Here is a 23,527-nt window from a genome sequence, read left to right as displayed (position 1 = left end):
ATGGTGAGTTGAAACCCGGTAGTTTCTTTCTTACTAACAAGTCTGGTCATTGCTGTGCGGTGCTATAATTTGGGATGAGGCAAAGCACCACATGAGCAAGGTTGACACTGATCCACCCCTCTGAAGGGAGCTCTCGGCCAGACATTTTAAGCAAGGCAAGAAATGTTTGAAGGTGTTTCCTACAGTTGCCTTGGGTGTCAGTAAAAATGTAGCCAGTGCTAAAATAAATAAATAAATAAATAAATAAATAAATAAATAAATAAATAAATTCCCTGAAGGACCTGTGGAATTTGAAAGCATGATTACCCTCCCATTGAACCACATTTCCCTTCTGTGACAGACCCTCTCTGACCATTTGCAGAGGGGCGGGCAGAGGACTCATTATTCAGATGAATTCCTGCAAGCAACAGGAAGTGGCCTTTAGTAATAAAATTTCAGAGAACAGAGAGGTCAGAGCAAATAAAATTTATGGAGGAGAGAAATAAAGTTTAGTTAAGAGCATGAGTGCCTCCTTTCTCTGGACATCATCAGCAAGGCTTTAAGGTGAGCAGGGCCTAACCGAGGAAGGTTTCAGCAAGCAAGGAGTCTCTCTCTCCCAGGAGTGGGCTTCTGTGCTGACCTAAGATGCTCCCATGCCAAAGTTCATTTTTAATATTGTGGCACCTGGTCAGGGCCTGGCCTCCTGCCTCCGGTGACTCCCTCAGCCACGAGGACTCTGTAAATGGGCCTCCCCGCCCTCCCCCCACCAGCATGTGTGTGATGAGAAGCCCCCAGCGCCCCTCTGTCTGTGTGCTGCATGTCTGAGCATGAATCCACCACCACCACCACCACCACCACCACCACCACCACCCCCACCCCCACCCATTCATAATGATCTTCTTTTCTTTAGCTACTGACACTGCCTCTCGTACTAGGACATGTGCTGGTTCTGATGAACTAAACTCCTTAACACCCACTCTTCCTTCTTAGATTGAAAACATCACTAACCACCCCTTCCACTCCCTCCTTTATTTTTTTACAGCTGTGTGTCTGGATTGCTACGGTCTCTGGCAGGTCGACACAGACTTTTCACCAGGGGTTCTACTCTAATGGCCTTTATTCCTAAGGATTCCCTGCACTGCTGGTAGAGAGCTAGCGTGAAGGGTCTGCAGGGGGAGGCAGTGGGCATGTCAGCCCAAATCCTGGGTGCAGAGACCGGGGCTTTGGAAAGGGTCCAGTCCCCTAGGGCTTAGCAGCATGAGGGCTGAAACCTCTCCGGAGCCTCCTGCTTCCTTATGAGTAACCTCACACCGTGAAATAGTGTTGGAGATGTGCACAAACCCCCTTGCGGCCTCGGAGGCAGGAGCCAAGTTGCTTGTTGGAGGTTATTTCAGCCCTGATTTCTCAGCCTGGATCAGCCCCATAACCACAAGCCACACCTTCGTGGTCATATTTTCTTTTAGGATGATGAAACAAAGATAATTGATCAGTTAATCTGTTGGTTTTTTTCATGACACCCACGAGAAGGGACTTGGTGTCTCTGTGGTTCAGCCTGTCAAAGTTCATTGGTTGCTGCTTCATTCATACCCCAGGCTGTCACCCACCTCCCCACCCACCCCCAGCTCATACATTCACATTCGTAATTAAACCCAATTCAAAAGGGACATGTAGGCCAGGTGCCCCCATGACCATGGCCTCAGAGCCAAACGTCCTTTCTGGAAGAGCTGGGGAACTGGCCGTGCCCATACCTACTCGTAGGGTCCCTCAGCACTCCCTGGACCTGGTGACCAAGACAGCAAAGAGTCGGGTCGTGCTCCCCAAGTAAATTCTTAACAACAAAGGGAAAAGAGCTCACTCAGGAGAAAAGGAATGCTTTACTCCCAACACCTGATCTGGGGCATCAGTGCTTGGAACAAAGTGAAACCCATCCAGGCATGGTAGGCCATTCGCTGGGACTGTCAGAAGCCCCCTCAGCACCCCTAGAATAGCCAAGTAAGCTGTCAGATGGGGCATCATGGGGAGCAGGGTGTTGGAGGGGGCCAAAGATGGAAGCCGCTCAGATCACATTAGATTCGTTTGTTTGGCACAGAGCTTGGTCTCAGGAAGGACAATTAGGCTGATAACTGCGAATCCTGATTTCTTAGGTAATTTGCTCATTCCCCCAAGGACCAGTCAAGCTTCTAACCTCTAGATGTAATTTCCAGCGTTCCTGAGTTGGAAAAATCAAATGGGCTTCATATTTGAACAGCCAAATCATACACTATGGACTCTTCTAAAGTAACAAACAGGCATGCGTAAGTTTTCAGATTGCTTGCAAGCAGTACTTCATCGAAGGGAACGGGAGTTAGGATACACCAAAGTAACAGTATTTGTGATGCCAGATAATCCCATTTGCTAGAAAAAGGGAGAGATTCTAATGCAAGCCCTACATCCATCACTGGTTTGTACTCAGTTGCCCAGAACTCTGTGCAGACCCCTCTGGGAGGAGAGAATAAAGTGGATGAGGAAAGAGTGTGGGTCAGGCCTCTCTCAGCACTTCAATCAGAAGATAGAATTCTTGGTACTGGGGCTTTTTTGAGTGAGAAGTAGAATAATATTATTTTCCTTCTAAAATTCACAAATGCTGTTCCAAACGCCTGGGGCTTGCTATAATTTTTGTTGCGGTATTCATATATCCAGCGGTAAGCTTTCTGACCTCAAGGCTTGTGCTGACGCGGTGAAGGACATGAAGCTGACTCCGATTTTAGGGCACAATAGCACAAAAATTACAAAGAACCTACAATCTGCAAGGCCTGAAATACACATTTCAATTATGATTTCTAGGGGGAATTTATAGGACCTGTCTGTAACATTTCTGACTGTATGCGGTCTCTATGGTACCTTCCTATTTTCTTGCACACATGACTTACATTCTAGCAAATACCAGGGCTGCCTAATATTTTATATTTGTTATCGGCAAGGTTTATTTTGAAGGTGCTGCTGTTTTTATTCTTTACATAAAATATTTGAGGGGAAAATTTGACTCGTGGCTGAAGCTAAATTCAGAAGGTGTAATTAACCCCAGGGGTTTTCTTGGAGCAACCTACCGATTGCTGCTGAATCGCAAACCAACATTCACAAATAATTACGATATTGGTTTTGCTGAAATTACCCATAATGATTTCAATCAGAGCAGCCATTTCAGAACAGAGTGCACATTGGGACCCTCTAAATAATTTCCTCTCCTAATGTGTTCAGTAAAGCAGCGAGCCTCCCGAATGCCAGGGCATGGCTGGAGCCTCCTCGCTGAGAGCTCAGGAAGCAGTCTCTTTCGCCTATTTGTAGTCTTTAGAAACACTGACAGGCAGTGAACATTTGAAGATGGATAAGACAATTCATTAAACAAACGTTGCTCTTTCTACACCTTTATGAGACTATAGCAAGTTCATAGCTACAAGGTGGATCTCTGGTGCTAGTTGATGATAATCTTCCCGTAGGAAACTGTCACAGGACGGGTTATGCTTTCTTACAAGGACCCCACAGTTTTTTATTTTTGAAGAATTGACCATAAGTCAATTTTTTCTTTTCATTTGGCAAACCAAACCTTATTTACCTTTAAAACTGCAGTGCCTAAGTGACTACCTGATACCTAGAAGGCGGGTACTAGGTAAACGTTTGTTGAGTAAATCATAGTTAAAGCATTTTAAATGATACACCTCAACATGACATGGTATGCTCTACATTCTATGAGAAAGTAATACACGTCAGAATAACGTGGTCATCACTCTGATAAAATGGTAGCCATTTATAGCGTTCCAGCTTTGGTAAATGTTAGAACTGTGTTCTAACCATGGTATAGTTTTTAGTGATTTCTCTATGATTCCCATGATCTTTTTCGGAAACACACCCAAAGATAAGACTTGGCTAATTTCATTGGGGCTGTTGGTTTCTGCAGAGGTTCCTGGGCCAGATTTTTGTTCAGAGGTGTTTGAAGAGAGTTGGGATCTCTCTTCAAAGATAGGACTTTTGGGAGGGTAACTTTTAAAATTGCAAAAAAAAAAAAAAAGGGAGGAGGCAACCCTGTGCCCTAAAGATGTGGAATTACTGCTCTTAGGGTGCAACCCCCTCAAATTGGCAAGACATCCTTATCTTGCGTCTTTCACAGTGTTGCGAAAATAGCCAAGGTGTTAAGTAAATAAAAAAAAAAAAATTTAAGGGATCCCTGGGTGGCGCAGCGGTTTAGCGCCTGCCTTTGGCCCAGGGCGCGATCCTGGAGACCCCAGGATCGAATCCCACATCGGGCTCCCGGTGCATGGAGCCTGCTTCTCCCTCTGCCTGTGTCTCTGCCTCTCTCTCTCTCTGTGTGTGTGACTATCATAAGTAAATAAAAAAAAAAAAATTTAAAAAAAAAAAAAAATAGCCAAGGTGTTCTTGGGTAGTTCATCCTAACCCAGTGACATTCATCGGGTCACAGTGCTGGCAGAGCTAGAGGGAGGCCCCGGAGGGGCCATATTTTGTATATGTGGACAGTGAGGCAAAGGCTTATCTAAACATTCAGTTTTACAGGGATCCCGACAAACATGAAAGAGAGCAACTCTTCTAAGTAGATGTTCTTCCCAAAGCAAAGTCCCATGTTTTGCAGTATTGATTCAGCATTGAAACCCACAGTGCTCAAATCTGAAAGGGGATGATAGGGAAAGTGCAGCCAGCACAGTCCCAGTGGATTCATCTCTGTTTACCTTCCAAGGAGACCTTGGGGAAGGGACTGGGTCCTTGCCTGGTGAATGTGTTAGAAGGGCCACCGATGCCACCTCCTTCCCTCCTTCTTAAGGCAAATAGACCATCACAGAATCAGTATTGCGATTCTGAATACAAAAGTCATCATTAATGCCCATCCCCATTCAGTCTCGGGCCACCAACCATGCCAGTGTGCCTGAGACTAAGGATTTTTCCAGAGTGCAGGACTCCCAGCGTTAGTACCTGGAAAGGCCTGGGCCAGCCAGAATGAGTTGGCCACCCTACTTCAGAGATGAGAATTGTAAAGTTCTACTGTGCCTCGTACTCCCATTTATTCAGCACTGGTGACTCTACATACCTGCCCCGTTCTGACATATCCTCCACTTTGTTTGAGTTTCTGCTTAGCACTGGATATGTATAGTAAGACATTACTAAATTTTTGTCTAAGACTAAGAGTAGTCTAAGAGAATTGAAAACTGTGCCCACCTTGACATTATCTAAACCAAATTCCTAAATATTTTCCACTGAAGAGTTGGGAACAGCAGCTAGATAGCTGCATGAAAACAGGACAAGTCTTTGCCTAACGCCTTATCATTGTCTTTTTTTACTCTTGGTTTTCTTTTTCCTTAATCATGGATTGGGGAAAAAAAAAAACACAAGCACAACTTTTCCTAAACACCTTCTCCCTCAGACATTTAAGACGATGCATCCTCCTGGTCACAGCTTCCATGTGTCCCCATCACAACGGTTTCTCAAAGCTTAAATGTCACATGGGTCACCTTGGGATCTTGTTAAAATGGAATCTGCATTTCTAACGGGCTCCCGGGGGTGGGGGGGAGTAGGGGGTGTGCGCCACAGGCCCAGCCTGAGTAGCAAGGGCTGTCCCTTAGCTTTCCATCTCTGGTTCCTTCTTGTCTCAAAGTGGGGAGCAGGACCAGTAGCCAGTGTGAGGTTCCCAAAGTAGTTGGCTTTGCCAGCAGCCTTGTCACAAATGGCCAGCAGCACACTTGGGGGCGATGAGGTCCGAAGCCTGGTGACAAACCTTTCTGGTTTTTCGGTCCCATGTCTGTGATTCTATCCACCAGTGAACAAGCCGGGACAACCCACCCAGAGGGTAACTGTTTCATAAGCGCTCCCAAGTTTCTGTCTGAGGCCATGAACTAGACACAGTTGCATCCTCGGAGGAAGTGCAGGACTCCCAAGTGTGTTAAATCTTCATTTCAACTTTTTATGTCATTATCTCACCTCATTGCTTTCAGCACACACTAATGAAATAGTTTCTCTAAAGTAAGGCAGCATCTGACTCACAGAAAAACCATCCCAGCCCTGGTAGTTTGTCCCACAAAAACCCACCTTGGACTCACAGCTGAGCAAATATACTGCAAACAGAGACATCGACTTTTTTTCTGTTAAGAAACGCTAAAGACCATTTTCCCCCTCTCTCTTTGCACAAACAAAAAGATTTTAATGATTGTCACTTTAAACGAGATGCCAAGGATTATCACTCAGGCGGTTGAGCCATAAATGCAGGATGCTTACAGGAGCCTTGCCCGTGGCAGATTGGGCTTTATTTAAGCACAACTGGAAACTTGTCATGTTCTTCAATAAATCTAAGTAATAGAATTTAATTCATGGAAAGCGGGTCACAAGAATGTGGCATCATTCCACCTCTGTTAGGGATGGGTCGCTCAGGACCCCCAGGATGAATCATATATCCCGGGAAGAAACTGGCCACTTTTTGAAGAATTATTATTGTGGGTGTAAGTTTTCTCCTTAAGCGCTTACACACATTTTCTTGTATTTCAGTCTGTTCCTCAAAATGTATCAGGCTCATCAAAGTTAAATCTGCAGTTGTAAGAGCAGCAAAAAGAAAATGCAAGTACGAGTGAGAGACATTTAAAAAAAAAATCCTGTTTCTAAAATGGTAAAAGGATTGTACTATTAGGGAGGGTTTCCCAGAACATTCCCAAAAGACACTCCCAGTTTGGGGCTAAGTCTGATGGATCTAACTGGAGCCCAAAGTTTTATATTTATTGCTTCTTAACCATTTGAGTTTCTGAGAAAGCAAGAAAAAAAAGCCCAGCCCCACCCCAACGCTACATCCCATTCTAATGGATCAGATTTTCCTCTTGTGGGTGAAAATGTCACATGAATTAACTGGCTGTTTCAGGGGAACCCAGCGCACCTAAGCTCGAAGGGCAGATGGGCGAGGATGGAAACTCTATTAAGGTGAACCTCATCAAGCAGGATGACGGCGGCTCCCCCATCAGACACTACCTGGTCAAGTACCGAGCGGTGAGTGTCTCCTGCCCTGTCTCCACCCCCATCTCTGCAACTCCGATACCCACCTTGTTATGTCAACAAGGTGCGGAGCCCAAGCAGGCAGAGACGTCCTGTGTCTTGCAGGTGGCTCAGGGGCCCTGGTCAGGGTTTTAAATCCCAAGATTGACTTACAGCCATCGGGCCGTGTCTGCCCTGGGACTCTTCTGAAACCCTTAAAATGATTGTGGTGGAGACAGACGCATACCATGATCGGTTTTTATGCTTCTGGAAATTTCTGTAAAGTGATTTTGCCATTATCTGATACTTTTTGAAATAATATACTGATATTCATAATCAGTGCATTTGACAAAGTGTGTGTCCTGGGCCAGGCACTGCGATCATGTGCATTTTGTCCCCACGAGAACCCTGATCTCTCATAGCTAGGAGAGCAGAGTTAAAATCCAGGTCTGTCTGAAGACAGTGGGCTCTTTGCCCCTGCCCTCGGCTGCCTTACCACCCCAAATGTAGCTCCCATCTGCCCCTCAGACCCGACCTGAGCTGTTCTGATCCTGCTCACAGCAAGCTTGGCCCTGAACCCTTTCTTTCTAGATAGTTTGCCTACCATTTAAGGTTTGTCTGTCATTTTTCCTTTCACCTCCAGCCCCCATGATGAAAATTACTCTCACTTTTTTTAGTTTTAGAGTGATACTCGGTTACGCCCACCACAATCAGTCACTGAGAGATTTAGAGACAGTGTCTGGGCACTGGGAATAGCCTCTTGCTAGGATTTCTTACCAGTAGGAAATAATGAACCAGAGAACAGTTTTCTTTCTTCAAATAGAAAGGATTTTTCAAGGAAGTTGACTTACTCCCTCTCTTTGATCAGCCCCCACTGAAGTGATGCGTGAGCCCTTACCTGCTTAGGCTGAGTGGAGAGTCACTACAGCACAGAACTCTACCAGGCATACTTCCCAGCTGCTGGATGGACCACTCAGCCCTTCCCCATTTAACTGGGAAGCCAGGCATGAGGCTGACATCGGAGGAAGGGCCTCTCTTGACTTCCCTAAGGCCCAGCCTAGAAGCACCACTGTATGAGAGGTCCCTGTGGCTTCCTCACTGTGGAATAGGACACCAGGACTGAGTGGCAGCCCAGCACAGCCCATGGGAAGTGGACATGTGGTCAGGTGGGCTGCCTCTGGCCCTTATTATGCTAGTGTGAGATCCAGACAGACATGGGATCCAGGTTCAGCTTTACCACTTACCAGCTTGTGCCCTCAATAGGTCTTCCAAAAACCTCCATTTCTCCATACATAAAATGGGAATAAAATGGCTTATCAAGTTATTATAAAGATTAGTTATAATATAAGCAAAGAACCTGAAATGTGCCTGACGCATGAAACTCCTCCCCTCACTCCCCATACATGGTAACTGTAATAATCACTGCTAAGATGCTGGCTGGTGCTGGAGACACTTCCCATACGAGGCTACCTGAGAGACATCAGTTTTGCAGAAGAGTCATAATGGCTGTGCCGGGCAGGTCTGCCTTAAAAAGACTATGGGGACAGAACACTGAAATACGTTAGATTTCAACAGCCTTACCTGTCCTCTCTCTTCCACTTCAAACACTCAGTGTTTGCTAAATATTATTATTATATGCTATTAGTATTTTTGTTTAACATAATATTTGCTTTGTATTCTGGTTGCCTCTTTCATAGAGTTTGCCAAGGAAAGAAGCCTTTCAGAGAGAGAGAAGACGTAGACAGCTGAATTTCTTTGTTTTAAATTGTTTTAAATTAAAACTGGGCCCCTGGTGACATACAGCCAAGCAACCGTGCAGCCTGACAAAGCCCTTCACGGGCAGGGTTTGTAGGGATACAATGAGAAAATTCAGGAAACCCTTTAGGGCCAGGCCAGCACATAGTAGGCGCTCAACAAAAGACAGTTTTTATTTTTAATAAAATGAATCTGTGCGGTGTTCTTATGTCAGGGAGGTGAGTCACACACCTGAGTGTGAGCAACATCCTGAAATAGGACCAGACGCATATTCATTGCATGACTCTCCTGAGGTGTCCATGTGCCTGTGCATTCCAGACTGTAGCTGGGGGGACAGTCCCCGCTTAGGTTCCTGTGTGCCCTGACGGCAATGGGACTGGAGGGTTGGCCCTATGCCACCTGCCATCTGTCGCTGTGATTGCGAACACATGAGGTTGACCTCCTGACCAGCAAAATCTTTAGGGGGCTTCAGGCTGGTAGAGGACGAACACCTTGTCCTATCATTGGTTTTTATTTTTATTATTTTGCACCCCTAGTAGTGACTCCCTGAAGCTGGCCTTAGCAGCATTTTCATCTAAACTGTCCTGGTGTCTTGTGTCCTTCCTGCCGGTTTCTCCCAGAAGCTGTCCTCGGAGTGGAAACCAGAGATTCGGCTCCCGTCTGGCAGTGACCACGTCATGCTCAAGTCCCTGGACTGGAATGCAGAGTATGAGGTCTACGTGGTAGCCGAGAACCAGCAGGGGAAGTCCAAGGCGGCTCATTTTGTGTTCAGGACCTCAGCCCAGCCCACAGCCATCCCAGGTATGACCGCCTCTGCTTTCTGTGAGTTTCCCGCTTTGAATTAATGCACAAATGCTGCACCTCCTAATGTGCCTGACCAGCCCCTGACGACTTGCTTGCTTCCAGCCATCCTCATGATTGGTTGCCCATGCAAAGCTTAGTTTTGCTCTGTACCTACCTGTGCAGTGGGTTGAGATGTACTGGACCCTCCAGGAAGGCTTGGCCAAGCATCCTGGGGCAATGGTCCTGTGTCATTCAGCCTTGAGGGACTGATGCTAAGCCAGTCTGTGGGAACCTTCAGATGGGGGAAGAAAAAAAAAAAAAAAAAAAACAGCTCCAGCTCCAGCCAAACCTTGGAGGCTGGTTAAGTAAGGATCTTTTTTTGAGACCTTGTCTATCCTCTGCCATTTCATACCAGGATCACCTAATTGTTTTTAAGCGCTTTCTATTTGATGCTTGCTTCCTGCACAATCATGGTCCAAATCTCTTCTCTATGGGGACCCCAAGAGAAGGAAGAGACTATGCTCGGTTAGTTAAAAATCCTATCTTCCAAGGGCCTCTCAGCTAAAATAAAGATTAAATTGAATCACTTGAAACAGAGCAAGTGAAGAAAGTAGACGCTGGAAAACCCCATCCGTGAAAGGCAGTCCAGTCTGCTGGAGACTGTGACGGGAGCGGTTCTCCTAGGAGATGCAGACCTGTCTCTGGGGATCCAGGACCAACTCAAGTGTGGGAACAAATGAGAGTTCTGCTTGCTGGCCTAGCCACCTTGCCACTGATAGTTAGTCTCCTCATTGACTAAACCTTCAGAGCAGAAAGAGATCTTCAACACCACTCTGTGCTTTTCCAGATCAGCTGAGTGCCAGCCACAGGAAGGAGAGGGGGGCATAGACCATAGAGCTGCAGCCTGTTGACAGGGGACCCCATAAACTGTCTGCTGTGGTCAAGCATGGTAGAAAGATGTTCCAGTCCCCCAGCTGCCTTGGTGTGGCCCCGTCATGCCTGTCCTGTCTCCAGTGCTTGCCCAGGCGCTCTGCTCAGTTGTCATAATGGTGCCTCCCAGTGGATGGGAGACCAGAAGGGTATGACTGCCTAGGACACAGGCCTGCCTGTGCGCAAGTCGGTTAGTGAAACAACAAGGCGAGACCAGTGTGTGGTTCCCGATGGTCGAATGTGCATGAATGTGTGTGTCTGACAGATATGCGGGGGCTTCAGGGAGCTGGCAAGTGGGTCTTAAGCCACAGGTGAGACACTTCAATTGGTCCTACCCTCAGGGAGGCCCCATAGTGCACATGGTCAGTGGTGAAGGCAAGGCACCTGGGGGTGGCTGCAAAAAGTGTTCTCTCTACTGCTTCATACGATGTCCAAACAGAGGTGGCCCTGCCGTCCTGTGCCCCTTCTTCCTTCATGTTGTTTGGCCAGTTCTTCATTGAAATCGATAGTCTGGAATGTGTCTGGCTCTGCTCAGCCTTTGTGAGACACTTAGGAGCTGGGGGAATGGCAGGCTTGAGTAGCCCCTTTCTGGCGAGAGAGATTTCCGATGGCACTCATTGCCCGGCCTAAGCAACACAGGCAGGTCGCTTGGACATGCCGCATTCACGTGCGCAGTACCTCCCGCGTCAGCTTGTGGGTTGGAGCAGCTGGGGACATGGGGAGTCAGACACAGAAACAGGAGAAGATCTCGTCCTCTGGGTGGAGGTGGAGATATCGGAGTCCTTCTTCTCAAGCAACCAGGTGCCGAAGAGGGTTGGAGGGACTCGGGGGCTCCACCGCACGCATCCTAGGAGGAGGCGGCTCTGTGCTCGCTTGGACTTCCTGGCCATTGATGGGGACCTTCGTACAAAACCTGTGAATTCCAAGGTGTGCGTTCATGGTGGGGTTGTGCGGTCAGCGGGGAGGCAGAAGGTGAGGGGTGCGTGGTGCACGAGGAGGAGGAGTCCGACTATGGCTGAGAAAGCCCCCCTCCCTGCCCTGTCCCTGTGCAGTTTGCTGCATATGGTGCATCTCTACCACTACATGTAGAAAGCTCTAGAGGCTAGGAGGCTGTGTGTAGAGGCTTGATGACTGTACCTAAGAGGCCTGACCTTACTCAAAGGTAACACTCTCCTAATCACACTCTTGTATTTGACTGCAGAGGCTCTGTTCTCTCACTTGAATTTCATTTGCTCGCTGACCCCTAACCCCCTGAATTCGCCCTGCTGTGCTGCTTCTGGCCTTGCTGAGCTTCGGAACTGGCCTTATGGTATTAATACCGTACTGAATTCTTCTCTAACCATTGTCAGTTTAATTTACTAAGTTGAATTAACCTTTGATTCTTGCGTTTTCTATATTTGACCTAATTTTTTTTCTTTTTATCTATTTTTTTTCTCTGTTTCTGTCTCTACCTTCTCTTTCCTTTTCCCCCTCCCCTTCCTGTGTCTGTCGTCACACATCTCACCCTGGACGTCCGCCACTGGGGCATCCCCACTGCCACATTTGTTTTTAAACAACCACATTCTCTCTGGGCGCCCATTGCTCCAACCTGCAGCGACCTTGGGAGGCTGCTCTGCGTCCTACACTTTTGTCTCATTGCTTCTCTCTGCAGTGACTCTGCTTTTGCTCTGTTAGGAACTTGAACACACACATGCACACATGCACACACACACAACACCCACAAAAAAATTAAGTTTGCTTAAATGCCCAGTTCCTATGAGAATGATCAGTGCCCCCCTTGGAAGAACCTGTCAGGACCGCCACGGCCACGCCACCAAGCATTCTGTGTGGAAGAGGAAGGTTTGGCGTTTGGAAAAAGCTGGACCTCCAGACATTTTACCATTCACAGATACTCTTGTGCCACTTCACGAGGAGTTTGCCCCTTTCTAATGGCAGTACAAAAATATTTGGGAGCGCTTTTCTTTAAACACTGTTTTTTTTTTTTCAAAAGCATTATGCTAGGTTTACAGAGAAGTTTCTGCACATCTGCTACTTGTTGCATTTTTCTGTTCTTACCTGAAAATGATGTAGCAGAGGAAAATGTCTGAGTACCTCCTAAAGCTTGCATCAGATTGTTCAAATCACCTCGTGCTCCCCACCCTTCTAACTCCATGCTCCCCCTTTGCCTTCGAAAAGTAGTTGGCTTCGCTCGCATTGAAGTGCCCGGGTTAAGGGAGCCCAACCACTGGAATGCACCCAAGCATTTTGCTGGCACGATGGGCAAAGTAAGTCACCCTGTTGCCCATACAGTGGAATAAAATAGATTGGTTAGGCATTTTCTGAAGGCTGATCAGATGTTCTAGGAGGCACTTTTGTCCTAGTATTACAACCAGCAGCTTATGCTGGCACTGCAAACAGGGCCAACCTGTGATGTGCCCTGTACCCGTCAGTTTGGTAAGATGGGTGCCTCTCAGCCAGAGTGATCCGGGCCGCATGGCAGTGAGCCGCAGGCCAGCACAGAGCCAACAGTTTGGCCCGTGTGGTCCGACAGTATCACGTAAACGTCAGTCCCCAAGTTGGAAGTATCTACTGCGAGCCAGGCGTGGGTCCCACAGCAGCTCCCCCCACACCAGAGCAGAAGGCAGGGGACAGATGACTCCCAGACTGCCCGGCCCAGAGCGTCCACACACTGCGACTCGGTCAGCCTGTCCTACTTTCCGAACTCTCCAGCCCCCCATATTGGTGGCTTTAGGGACATTTTAAAAATGCTGGTGAAAGCCAGCTAGCCCCTCTACGGTCGAGGGCCACGCCTCTCCACGTGCCCAGGAGGGGAAACGCAGCGTGTTCGCTAAAGTCTCATGTGGAGACTCGGCTGGATCCTGCTCAGTAACATCTGTGCACGCCTGGGGACTGACCTTCTACTGAATAAAACCTCCCTCCCTCCCTCCATTGTGGTCACATATCATTCTACGTATCTCATCTCCGAACATCCCACAGAAGTTTGATTTTTGTTTTTGTTTATTTTTTAGTTGTGTTTGTTGTTGTTGTTATTTTAATTGATGTTTGAAGACTGGTCTTTCCCTTTGGGAACCCAAGTGACCCCACGTGCGGGGCAGAGCTGCCTGTGTCGGCTGGCACAGGCCCATGGCCCCCAGCGCTCACAATTTAGAGGCTCGAGCGCAGAACCTGAGCGCAGACCCTGGAGGCTGCACTGTTCCCAGCAGCTCAGGCAGGTAGCACCTCTTGCCCCAGCCCTGTCTGCACCCCCAGGCCCAATGCAAACCTCTCCCCGGGGTCCCTGACCTGCCTCCACACCAGCACAAGAGAAGCAGGCAGGGTTCTTAGGTATAAAGCAGAGCATCCAGGAGAAGCACAAGGTGCCGCCGGACCTGGCGTGAGAGTCCCAGGTCAGCTATCGAGAGCTCTGGGAGGCCGAGGGAAGGAGAGATGTGTCGGGCAAGTGGCCCATCCCTGTCCTCCTGGCTCCTGGCATGCTCTTGGTAACATCTTGGGCAGAAGTCACATGTTCACCCCAGAGGGCCCATCTCGGTGGTCTGCCCCAGAGGGGAGGGACAGTGTCAGTGTGTCCGAAGGGACTCTTTGGAGATCTAGCCCAAAGCCTAGGGGGGACTGACAGGGCCCTGTTCCCTCAGCATACCCAGGGCGAGGCGGGCCCTTGGTTTGTAACAGGATACCTTTCGAGAGACAGTGTTGGGGTACATCCGCTCCCCACTGGACACCGTCCTCGGTTTCAGCTGTGGCCCCCAGGCCCGCCAGTGGCTCCCGGGAGATAGCAGCCCTTTGAGGCCCCCGCAGGAGGAAGCACCCGCCACCTTGCTCAGCTGCCCCTGCTGCTGTGCACTAGTCCGTGCTGCCCACACTCCACATGCCACGGGGTCTCTCTGCTCATTTCTGAAGTATTTATATGGCAGGTTTGGATCACGTTTTGTTACTAATAAGAATGCTAACACTGTTGTGTAGATAATCAGCGAGGCCTTGATGAAGTTTACACCTTTGCATTATTAAAAGAAATAACAGTCCACGTGAACTCACCAGCGTGTTTTGATTTTATTGAATAGTCGTGTGTCCTGCAAAGTGTCAGAAGTCCTTTCCTCCCACCTCACGTGCACCTGAATAACTTTGGTTGCCCCAAATCGTACCCCAAACTTGTAGCCTGCTGCTTGGAATTCTAGCAAAGACAGTCTTTCCCTTTCCTGATGAGCTATACATTCTGCTCAGCTGCCCTGAGAACTCCTGTGGGTCGTTGCCTCCTTGCATGTTCCTAGTCCCCAGCAGGCAGGAAGAGGGGAAAGTCCCTTTGCAGAACCAGAAGGTGGTCACTTCGGGGTCAGGGGTGCACCACGGGGCCTGGATAGACAGCTCTGTAGCTAGGGCTCCTGATTTCACTGCTCCCATTAAAACCCCACAGCAGAGGCTGCACAGAGTGCCCTTGTGATAGATAGAATGTGAGAGAAGGATCTTGTTGGCAAATCCTATTCTGTTTATAATCATACTTAGTAGGACACTTCCCAAAAGCCATGGAGACCAGCCAGCCGTCTGCTTAATGGCAGATTCTGGGAAGGAGCAAGCAGACATGTATGGGTCCATCAATGAACAGCAACCCCAGCTCAGTGGAAAGGGCACCGCTGCTGCACGGAGAGCCCGTGACACTGACTCAGGCCCACCTGGCATCTGTAAAAATGTGAGACCCGTATCCCCATTTTGAGGCATCTAAGAAAGACCCATGTAGGTCTCTGCCGTGGGGCAGCCAGTTCCCTGTCCAGTCGTCAATGTCTCCCATGCCAAGCACCGCAGCAGATGGTCAGCCCCATCTTCGTAGCATCACCGTTTGGGGGGCCCTGACCCTGGAGGTCATAGAGGAGCTGCTCCCAAGAAACTCTCTTTGCGTGCAGGGGTGTGGGTGAGTCAGTCAAGGGAGGCCAGCGGCAAGGTCATGCAAAGATAGACCCCTGGAAGATTTTTATGGCTCCCTTTTATAAACTATGACATAAGGTACAGGGGTCCCCCTTGCCGTCCCGCCCTCCTGGACTCCAGTCCTGTAACGTCCCCCGAGAGCCAGGGAAGGTTGGTTTGACTTGAATACGCTGTCATCTGTTTCCTGGAGTTTTCTGTAGCTCAAGGCGCACCTTGCTCCCTAGAGTCTAGACTCTGCACGGTGAACTGGGTGGTCCTTTCTCCTTCGGGGACAGTCTTTGCTCTCTGTCCGTCTGTATGGCAGGTCAGGTCCCCAAGGTGAGACTCCGCAGCTCCTCCTTGGGCGGGAGTCATTGCAGGGCAGTCCCAACAGGACTTGGGAACCACGCTCCTCAAACCCTACTGTGTGTGAGGATCACCCAGGCTGCTCTGCCAGATTTTGATTCCTGAGCCCCAGCCCCGGAGGTTCTGCTTCAGTAGAACTGGGGAGTCCCAGAGTCTAAATTTAAAGCACCCCAGGAATTCCGCTATAGGCGGACAAGCATTATGCTAAAAAAAGTGTTTATTTTTCACATGAAAATCAAATCATGAGAATCAATGAATAAAAACGGGACCTACTGAGTATTTTAGTCTTTGAAGAAAAAGTCCTTCCGTGCACACGCTGTGCGGGGGATCTGTACCGTGCGCAGGGTGCTCTGGACAGCGACGTGGGACAGCAGGCTCTTGTGGTTGGACAGGTGTGGAGACAGTGGCACCCCAGGCCCTGGCCCACACAGGGACCTCTTCCAGAACATTACAGTGTTCCTACCAAGGGGTGGGCCAGGCTCTGCTCGAACGCCTCCAGCCACAGGGGGCTTGCCTGCCAAAGCAGCTCACATTCTGTTAGTTCTTTCTCGAGGGGAGCCGAAATCTAACCCGGATCCAATGGTTTCCACCCCACAGAGATCCCGAACAAGAGTACTAGTTCCATTTCACAACACCCCTGTAGGTATCCGGAGGTGGCGTCGTCATCTCCAGACTAAACACCCACTCATTTTCTCGACAAATATTCTTTGAATGTTTCCCCTATGTCAGGTTGTCCTAGATGCCGAGGACATATAAGACAGGTAGAGTCACTTGTAGAACATTCCAGAAGGGGCAGCCAAATAAAAATCAGGTAACTGAACAGAAAATGGCAGATAGAAGTAAAAGAGGAGAAAACAGGTAATGTGGTAGATACTGGGAAGAGGGGATCCCTGGGTGGCGCAGCGGTTTGGCGCCTGCCTTTGGCCCAGGGCGCGATCCTGGAGACCCAGGATCGAATCCCACGTCAGGCTCCCGGTGCATGGAGCCTGCTTCTCCCTCTGCCTGTGTCTCTGTCTCTCTCTCTCTTTCTGTGTGACTATCATAAATAAATAAAAAAATTAAAAAAAAAAAAAAAAAGATACTGGGAAGAGGTGCCTCACTGGTTGAGAGGTGAGCAGATGGAGGGAGAGGGGCCCCCCTGATATGGTGACATTTGAGCTGAGGCTTGTAGGACAACAAAGAGCCACCCAGGAGGTTATGGGGCTGGAGTGTTGGAGGTAAGAGGTTATCAAGGCTGTGAGGCAGGGGTGGGCTGGTGTGTTCAGCAGGTGGGGTGAAGGCTCTGGCCAGAGCATAGGGATGGGGTAGACGGCCAGCGCCATGAGGTACAACAGTCAGAAGAGAGGGAGAGTCTACAGCGTGTGTGGGGCCTTTAGGCCAGGAGGCAGAGTCTAAGTTTTACCTCAGATATAAGGAAGGAGCGTGTCCCTTCTTTCCGTCTCACATCACAGGGGACTTTGTTGCCTCCTGGGTCTTCCCACTACGTGCCCTTGGTACTGGCCTCTGGCAGGGCCTGATGAGTCTAGCACATAAGCTGGAAGACTGCTGCCTCTCAGAAACACGGAGCCACCTCCTAGTGGTTTGCCGTCCCCTTTAGGGATATGATTTGTCCCCTAAAGCCATATTTACGTATAAACCTCAGAATGTAGAGTTCGAACCACAGAGTCCGAAAACACAAACATTGTCCCCTCACACAAATACTTCAGACTCCTTCTTCAGGAAGCAGCCACTTGACACTTCTGGGGCACCATCAGGAGGTGGCAGCGGCTTCCAGCCCAGGGACAGGAGAGAGAGAAAGCCCAAGGCTGGTATTTCCTCCCTGTTTGGGGAAACAGCTTGGGGATTCTGAAGATCAGGAAGGCTTGCGTGCCTCTCTTTGCTTATTTGAGTGGAATATGCGAGAACCTTCAAGAAGAATGGATGCTTTATTCTGCTTTCGTGAGCTGCTAGGGAAAAGACCCCCTGTAGTGGGACCGCAGGGAGCCAGCCGGCTGTCTCCTGCTGCCCAAGTCCGGAGACAGCAGTGTGGCCAGAGCTGGGTCCTCAAAGCACAGAGCCCTTTGTCTGTCTTGATGCCTTTGTGAGGATAGGCTAGGGTTTTCAGTGCAGGTTGGATGGGACCAGCCAGCGAGCCCAAGAAGGAAAAGCTGGGAAGCAAGACCAAGGTCCCAGAGAAGCCAAAGATATTCAAGAATTTGAGAATCTTCTCCACCTAAGACCCAACTGTGCCATGGGTACTACGAATTAAGCTGTGAGTGAACAGTCCTCTCTGGCATGCTGGGCTGGTGGTTCATACCCCGAATTAAACTTTGAAACAAAGACTGATGGGGTAGGAGCACCGCTGAAGAAGCTCCATGGTACCTGAGCAGGGACCCCCGGGCAGGCAGAGGAGTGTCCCCTGGGACACAGACTGAATGGAAAAAGAAGAATGTGGCCCATCTATAGCACCTGTCACCTCGGACTCCGTGTTCCTCCAATATCTGGTGTGACATGTGGCTGGCAGGCCTCCAGGCCTGGTCTGGTGCTGAGCAAAAGGGCAGTGAGACCCAGAGAGCATTGGCCACAGTTCCTGCCTCTAGTAGGCAGACCTGGATCATCCTAGTGGGGCCCGGCAGCACAGGAAGCCTCAGACAAGGTCTGGTGGTGGGGTGGGGCTGCTAGTTCTAGAGCTCTGTCCTTCCAAAAGAGGAACAAAGCAGACATGCCCATATTTCCATCTGAGTTCATTGTCTCCACACGAGCTTATGAGCAGAGCTCTGCATGGGTTCTTGCTCTGAGGAGCATGACCACTGCTCTCCCGGACACCGGGGCGGGGGGCAGTCACCAGCCAGGAGGCCACCTCAGGCAACTCCTATCAGTCACAGGAGGTCCTGGGGAGCTGAGCCTGGGGCCCTTCTGTGAGCCCATCAATCCCTCAGAGTCCTGGGGGGTCATAGATGGACAGCAGGGGAGTATGACACAGAGGCGGAGGCATTCAAAGTGAGCCCAGCCAGAAGCGGGAGTGCTGGGTACTGCTGGGTACTTCTTGGATGTGAGAATGCGTGTCTGTAGTGGGCACAGAGGATCTTTGCCCTGAGTGTGAGCGTGCCTGTCCGTGTGGACATGCATCTCTGGGTGAGTCTACTGGGTTTCCTGAAGTCTGGTCCAAGTGTGTCCAAGCTCCCAGATGGTGAGTATACACAAACCTTTCACCTTGCCTACCGGGCCTGGGCAGACCTCCATGTCTCCAGAGTAAATGGGCTTCGTTTGTCTCCCTGGGTGCAGTGAAGAAGGACAGGCCATGAAGGATAAACCATTAAGTCAGTGTACACTGTCCAGTGTTGGGATCCTCTAGAGCTGTTCCTAAAGAGGAGAGGAAGTGGGGTATATCCTGGGCACACCAAGGTGCCTGATGTCACCACCAGCCCACAGGGAGCCCTGGGAACCCCCTGCCTCCCTAGTGGAGACCCTGCCCCTGACTCTTCCCAGGAACCACAGTCTGAAACCAGTGACCACTGCCTGCTGGCAGGCTCCCAGGAAAAACGGCGAACAATGAGTCTGGGGGAAGCTCAGACTGAGCACAAGGTTAGACATAGCTCCCAGTCCCCAGTCGCATCCTGACCTGTGGGCGCCTCATGCCCCTGTCCCCTGGTCTATGCGATAAGCTTGCTATCTCACCCTCTAGAACATACAAAGAAACTGTTGTCTCAACACCGAGGTGTAGAAAGGATCCATGGAAGGTGCCCCTCTTGACACAAATGCCATGATTTTGTCCTGTAGGCTCTCCCCCACCCCAGGGGCTGGTGCTCTGCAGGGTCCAGGAGTCTGGATGTCAGCATATTAACCGCCAGCCATCTCTCTCTCCCTCCCACTCAAGCCAACGGCAGCCCTACATCAGGCCTGAGCACTGGGGCCATCGTGGGGATCCTCATTGTCATCTTTGTCCTGCTCCTGGTGGTCGTGGACATCACCTGCTACTTCCTGAACAAGTGTGGCCTGCTCATGTGCATCGCTGTCAACCTATGTGGAAAGGCCGGGCCCGGAGCCAAGGGCAAGGACATGGAGGAAGGCAAAGCCGCCTTCTCGTGAGTGCAGATCCACTTGCCACTGCTGGGGTCTGGGCTCTGCCTCGGGTTGGGGGTGGGTGGGCAGCTACGGAGCCATCTCATGGGAGAAATGTTTCTCAAAGCATGGCCTTTGGGGATACCTGGTGGAAAAGCAAACTCTTGGTCCCAACCTCACATTTAACGTACTAGAATTTCAGAGAAGTTTGAAAGTCCTTGCATAGGTCAGAATGAGGGGAATTTTCAGAGCTGAATGAGGAGGGGACCTGCCATAACATTTGAGAGACATGCTTGCCTTGCTGTCACTCATTCACATATTCATTCATTTGTGTCCCAACAAATATTTATCGAGCAGCTGCTTCAGGGCAAGGTGCTCTTCCTGAACACTAGGTTACACCCACCAACAGAACAGTTAAAATGTCCTGTCCTTTGAGAGCTGAGGAGCCAGATGCTGTCCCCTCCCCCGTCTTTGGAGGAACAGATCCTGAGCCAATTAGCAGGAGCCTTCACAGACTCTGGGCGGGAAGGGACAGAGCAGGGGTTAGCTATTAGCACCACCACATGTCAGGCACTTAATCTGCATAAACACAGATTATCTGAGCACTTCTCTGTGCCAGGCACTTCACACTTAATATCTCAGTCAACGTTAAAGAGCTAGGCAAGATAGAGACTTATTTACCCCATTTTACAGATGAAGGGTGAGCAAATCAGATGCTCAAGGTCGCACAGCTAGGACTAGTGGGAGCTGAGGCTCAGGCAGTTGGGCCTGGCTTGAAATGCGCCCCCTGCTGTAGCTGGCTTCTCCAAGGAGCCCCGTTCCTGCCCCAGCAAACCAGGATTGAACCAGCAACTCTCTCCACAGGAAAGATGAGTCCAAGGAGCCCATCGTGGAGGTGCGGACTGAGGAGGAGCGGACCCCAAACCATGATGGAGGGAAGCATACGGAGCCCAATGAGACCACGCCGCTGACAGAGCCCGAGTATGTGGGCGGGGAGGGGCCCCATTCTCCATTGGCAGAGTCCCACACCCACCTCATCACCCCACCCACACCTCCCATGCCTCTGACCCCACCATTCCCCGCCAAACAAAGTAGGCCAGGTTCTGGAGCCCTTGGCCAGAGATGCCTGACCCCACTCTCTCCCTAGAGAGAAGGCATTCTTGGTGCTGTTAAGGGACGGTAGGGGCTCTGAAAGGGCTGCTGGGACGAGTGGAGTCTCTAGAGCCTGTTTTGGAGTCACACACACATCCTGGAAATGGACGAAGGGAGCAAAACATCACTGAGAGGAACTGAGCTTTGAGAGGCTTAGCAGATTCTGTTGAGGATCTTCAAGAACTCTAGGGTTTTCTGCGTTCTTCCTAGAAGGGTGAGAGAAGGCAGGGACGTGTGAAGCTCCCCGGCCCTCCTGTCTCGGAGGCCTGGGGGGCCCTCAGGCAGGAACCGTGCCCCCCTGAGTTTGTGATGACCGCTGGCTATCCTGAGTGCTGTGGGTTTGAAGGGCGTGCAGGCTCAGGGCAGCCCGACACCTCCGGCCGGAGACCCCGTGGCTCCTGGCGGCCGCTCGCCCTCCTTGTCTGCCTCCGCGACTGCCCATCACTGCCCGTGGAGCCCCGGAGGACGGCGGGCCCCAGTTCCTCCGGGGGCCGAGGGCACCGGCAGCGGTGGCCTCTCCTTGAGTTGGGGTGCAGGCAGAGGTCAGGAGGGCCCCAGCGGGGCTGGAGGGGACGGCAGCCCGAGCGCGGAGAGCTGCAGGGGCGTCCGCAGGTGCCTTTAGGCTGCCAGGTGCTCTGTGTCTCCTGTCTCCTCTTCTGCCCGCCTGGGCACTGTGCTTCCTCTCGCCATCCTCGTTTCTCTGTGGGTCTGTGTCGTGCCTGCACGTCCCCGCATGCCCCGCCCGCGACCCCTCCTTGGCTGCAGCCCCCCCCCCACCACCCCCGCCTCTTTGTCTCGTCTGAGCTTCATCGTCTACTCTCTTCTACTTCCTGTCCTCCCCACAGGCTGCCTGCCGACACCACAGCCACTGTCGAGGACATGCTGCCTTCTGTCACCACCATCACCGCTAACTCTGACACTATCACCGAAACCTTTGCCACTGCTCAGAACAGCCCCACCAGTGAGACCACCACCCTGACCTCCAGTATTGCCCCCCCGGCCACGGCCGCCCCTGACTCAAACTCTGTGCCCGCCGGCCAGGCCACCCCTTCCAAGGGGCCCGGCGGCGCCACCGCCTCCCCGCCCCCAGCCACTGCCCCCAAGGTCGCCCCCCTCGTCGACCTGAGTGACACCCCGACCTCGGCCCCCGCCGCCGGCAGCCTGTCCTCTGGCGTCCTGGCCCCCCCGGGGGCTGTGCTCAGCCCGAGCGCCCCCGCCGGCGCGGGGGAGGCCTCCAAGGCCCCTCCAGCCAGCAAGCCGGGCCCCGCCGCAGAGGCCCCCCCCGCCCCGCAGGAGGCCCCCGGCACCGGAGGCCCGGACCCCGAGCCCGCCCAGCCCGGCGCCGCCGCGAAGAGCCCGGCCGAGGCAGCCGCGGGCCTCACTAGCCCGAAGAGCGAGGCTGCCTCCGTCAGCGCCACAAACCCTGCCCAGGGCGAGGACTTTAAAATGGACGAAGGGAACTTCAAGACCCCAGATATTGACCTTGCAAAGGATGTTTTTGCAGCCCTGGGCTCTCCTGCTCCCGCCGCTGGGGCCAGTGGCCAGGCCCCTGCGCTTGCTCCTCCCACTGCAGACAGCTCTGTGTCGCCTGCACCAGCAAAGACCGAGTACGGCCTCTCTCTGTCCGCTGTCGTCGGGTGGTGTCCCGTGTGGTGTGCGTTTGTGCCGTGCCGTGTCCGTTCTGTTAGATGTGCCTTCAGCCTCCTCCAGGGCTTCTCTGGGCCACGGCCCACCCGGGGGCTGGGATGAGGCGGAGGCGGCGGGGCAGGCAGCGGGGCCCAGGGGCAGCCGCCTGCTCGCTAATTAGGCCACGTTAATTACGTCTTCTCCTCACCATCGAGCGGTGGCTTCTGTCTCCCCCGGGGGTGGGGGTGGGGGCCCTTGCGGTCGGGCCGCCGATGAGCTGAGCGGAGCTAAGGAGGCCAAGGTACCTTTCCCGGCCGCCCCGGGGCCGCAGACAGACAGTGTGTGACCCAGTGCCAGGCTGGGCCCCACCCGATGGCACTGCCGGGCGGGAGGAAATGAGGCGGGCCCCGAGGCCCCGTGGGGTGAGGATGTGGTCCAGAAGGCCCTGTGCCACTTCCGACCAGATGCCCACGACGCCCCCACTACCGCCACCTACTCTTGCTCCTCCTGACCTGGTGTGTCTGAGAAGACTCAGCTCACAAGCCTTGAATGACTGTTGCGTCTCCAAGGTCAAGGGAAGGTCCTTAAGTGAACAGATTTCTTAGCTGTGATGGCAGAGGGCAGCCGGAGCTGGGGTCTGAGGCCGCTTGCCCCTAGACCGGACTTAGGAAGGCAGAGCCAGACCGAGGTGTTTATGGAAAAGCCTCTGTGTGTTTTATAATAGAGGATCTGGGCCCCAGATGAGCTTTGTGCTGCCACCCAGACCTGAAATGGGAGGGACCCTCCCCGGGACCCCAGAATCTGAGGAAGTAGGACTCCACTGGCCCTGCCCACTCAGCTACCCTCTGACTCCCCGCCGTCCCCATGTGCAGCCTGACAGCCAACTCTAGCCTGTCATGCCGTGGAAAGCTGCCTCAGTCCCAAAGAGCATCTTCTGACCCTAAACACAGAACAGTATATGGTGGGAGTGAGGACAGGCGAGAGCCAGGTGGTTTGCAGAGGGGCC

The 23,527-nt window shown here is 51.6% G+C and overlaps 1 protein-coding gene across 17 annotated transcripts in view; it reads left to right on the top strand.

Annotated features, from left to right (window-relative positions):
• The window catches only part of NCAM1 (neural cell adhesion molecule 1), a 297,000-nt gene that overhangs the window by 269,673 nt on the left and 3,800 nt on the right, over window positions 1-23,527 (top strand). For 5 of the 17 annotated variants that reach the window (XM_049109958.1, XM_049109960.1, XM_049109964.1 and 2 more), the window contains 5 exons: window positions 6,866-6,990; window positions 9,351-9,531; window positions 19,559-19,766; window positions 20,608-20,724; window positions 21,741-22,502. In XM_049109958.1, coding sequence (XP_048965915.1) covers window positions 6,866-6,990; window positions 9,351-9,531; window positions 19,559-19,766; window positions 20,608-20,724; window positions 21,741-22,502 — 1,393 coding nt within the window. Of the gene's footprint in view, window positions 1-6,865; window positions 6,991-9,350; window positions 9,532-12,037; window positions 14,471-19,558; window positions 19,767-20,607; window positions 20,725-21,740; window positions 22,503-23,527 lie in introns of those variants that run through there. The other 12 variants (XM_049109959.1, XM_049109967.1, XM_049109965.1 and 9 more) reach the window with 4 other exon arrangements.

Source organism: Canis lupus, chromosome 5 (genome assembly GCF_003254725.2).
Source record: "Canis lupus dingo isolate Sandy chromosome 5, ASM325472v2, whole genome shotgun sequence".
In the NCBI taxonomy this organism is placed as follows: domain Eukaryota; kingdom Metazoa; phylum Chordata; class Mammalia; order Carnivora; family Canidae; genus Canis; species Canis lupus.
The sequence above is the reverse complement of the archived record's forward strand: the minus strand, read 5'-3'. Positions and strand labels throughout refer to the sequence as shown.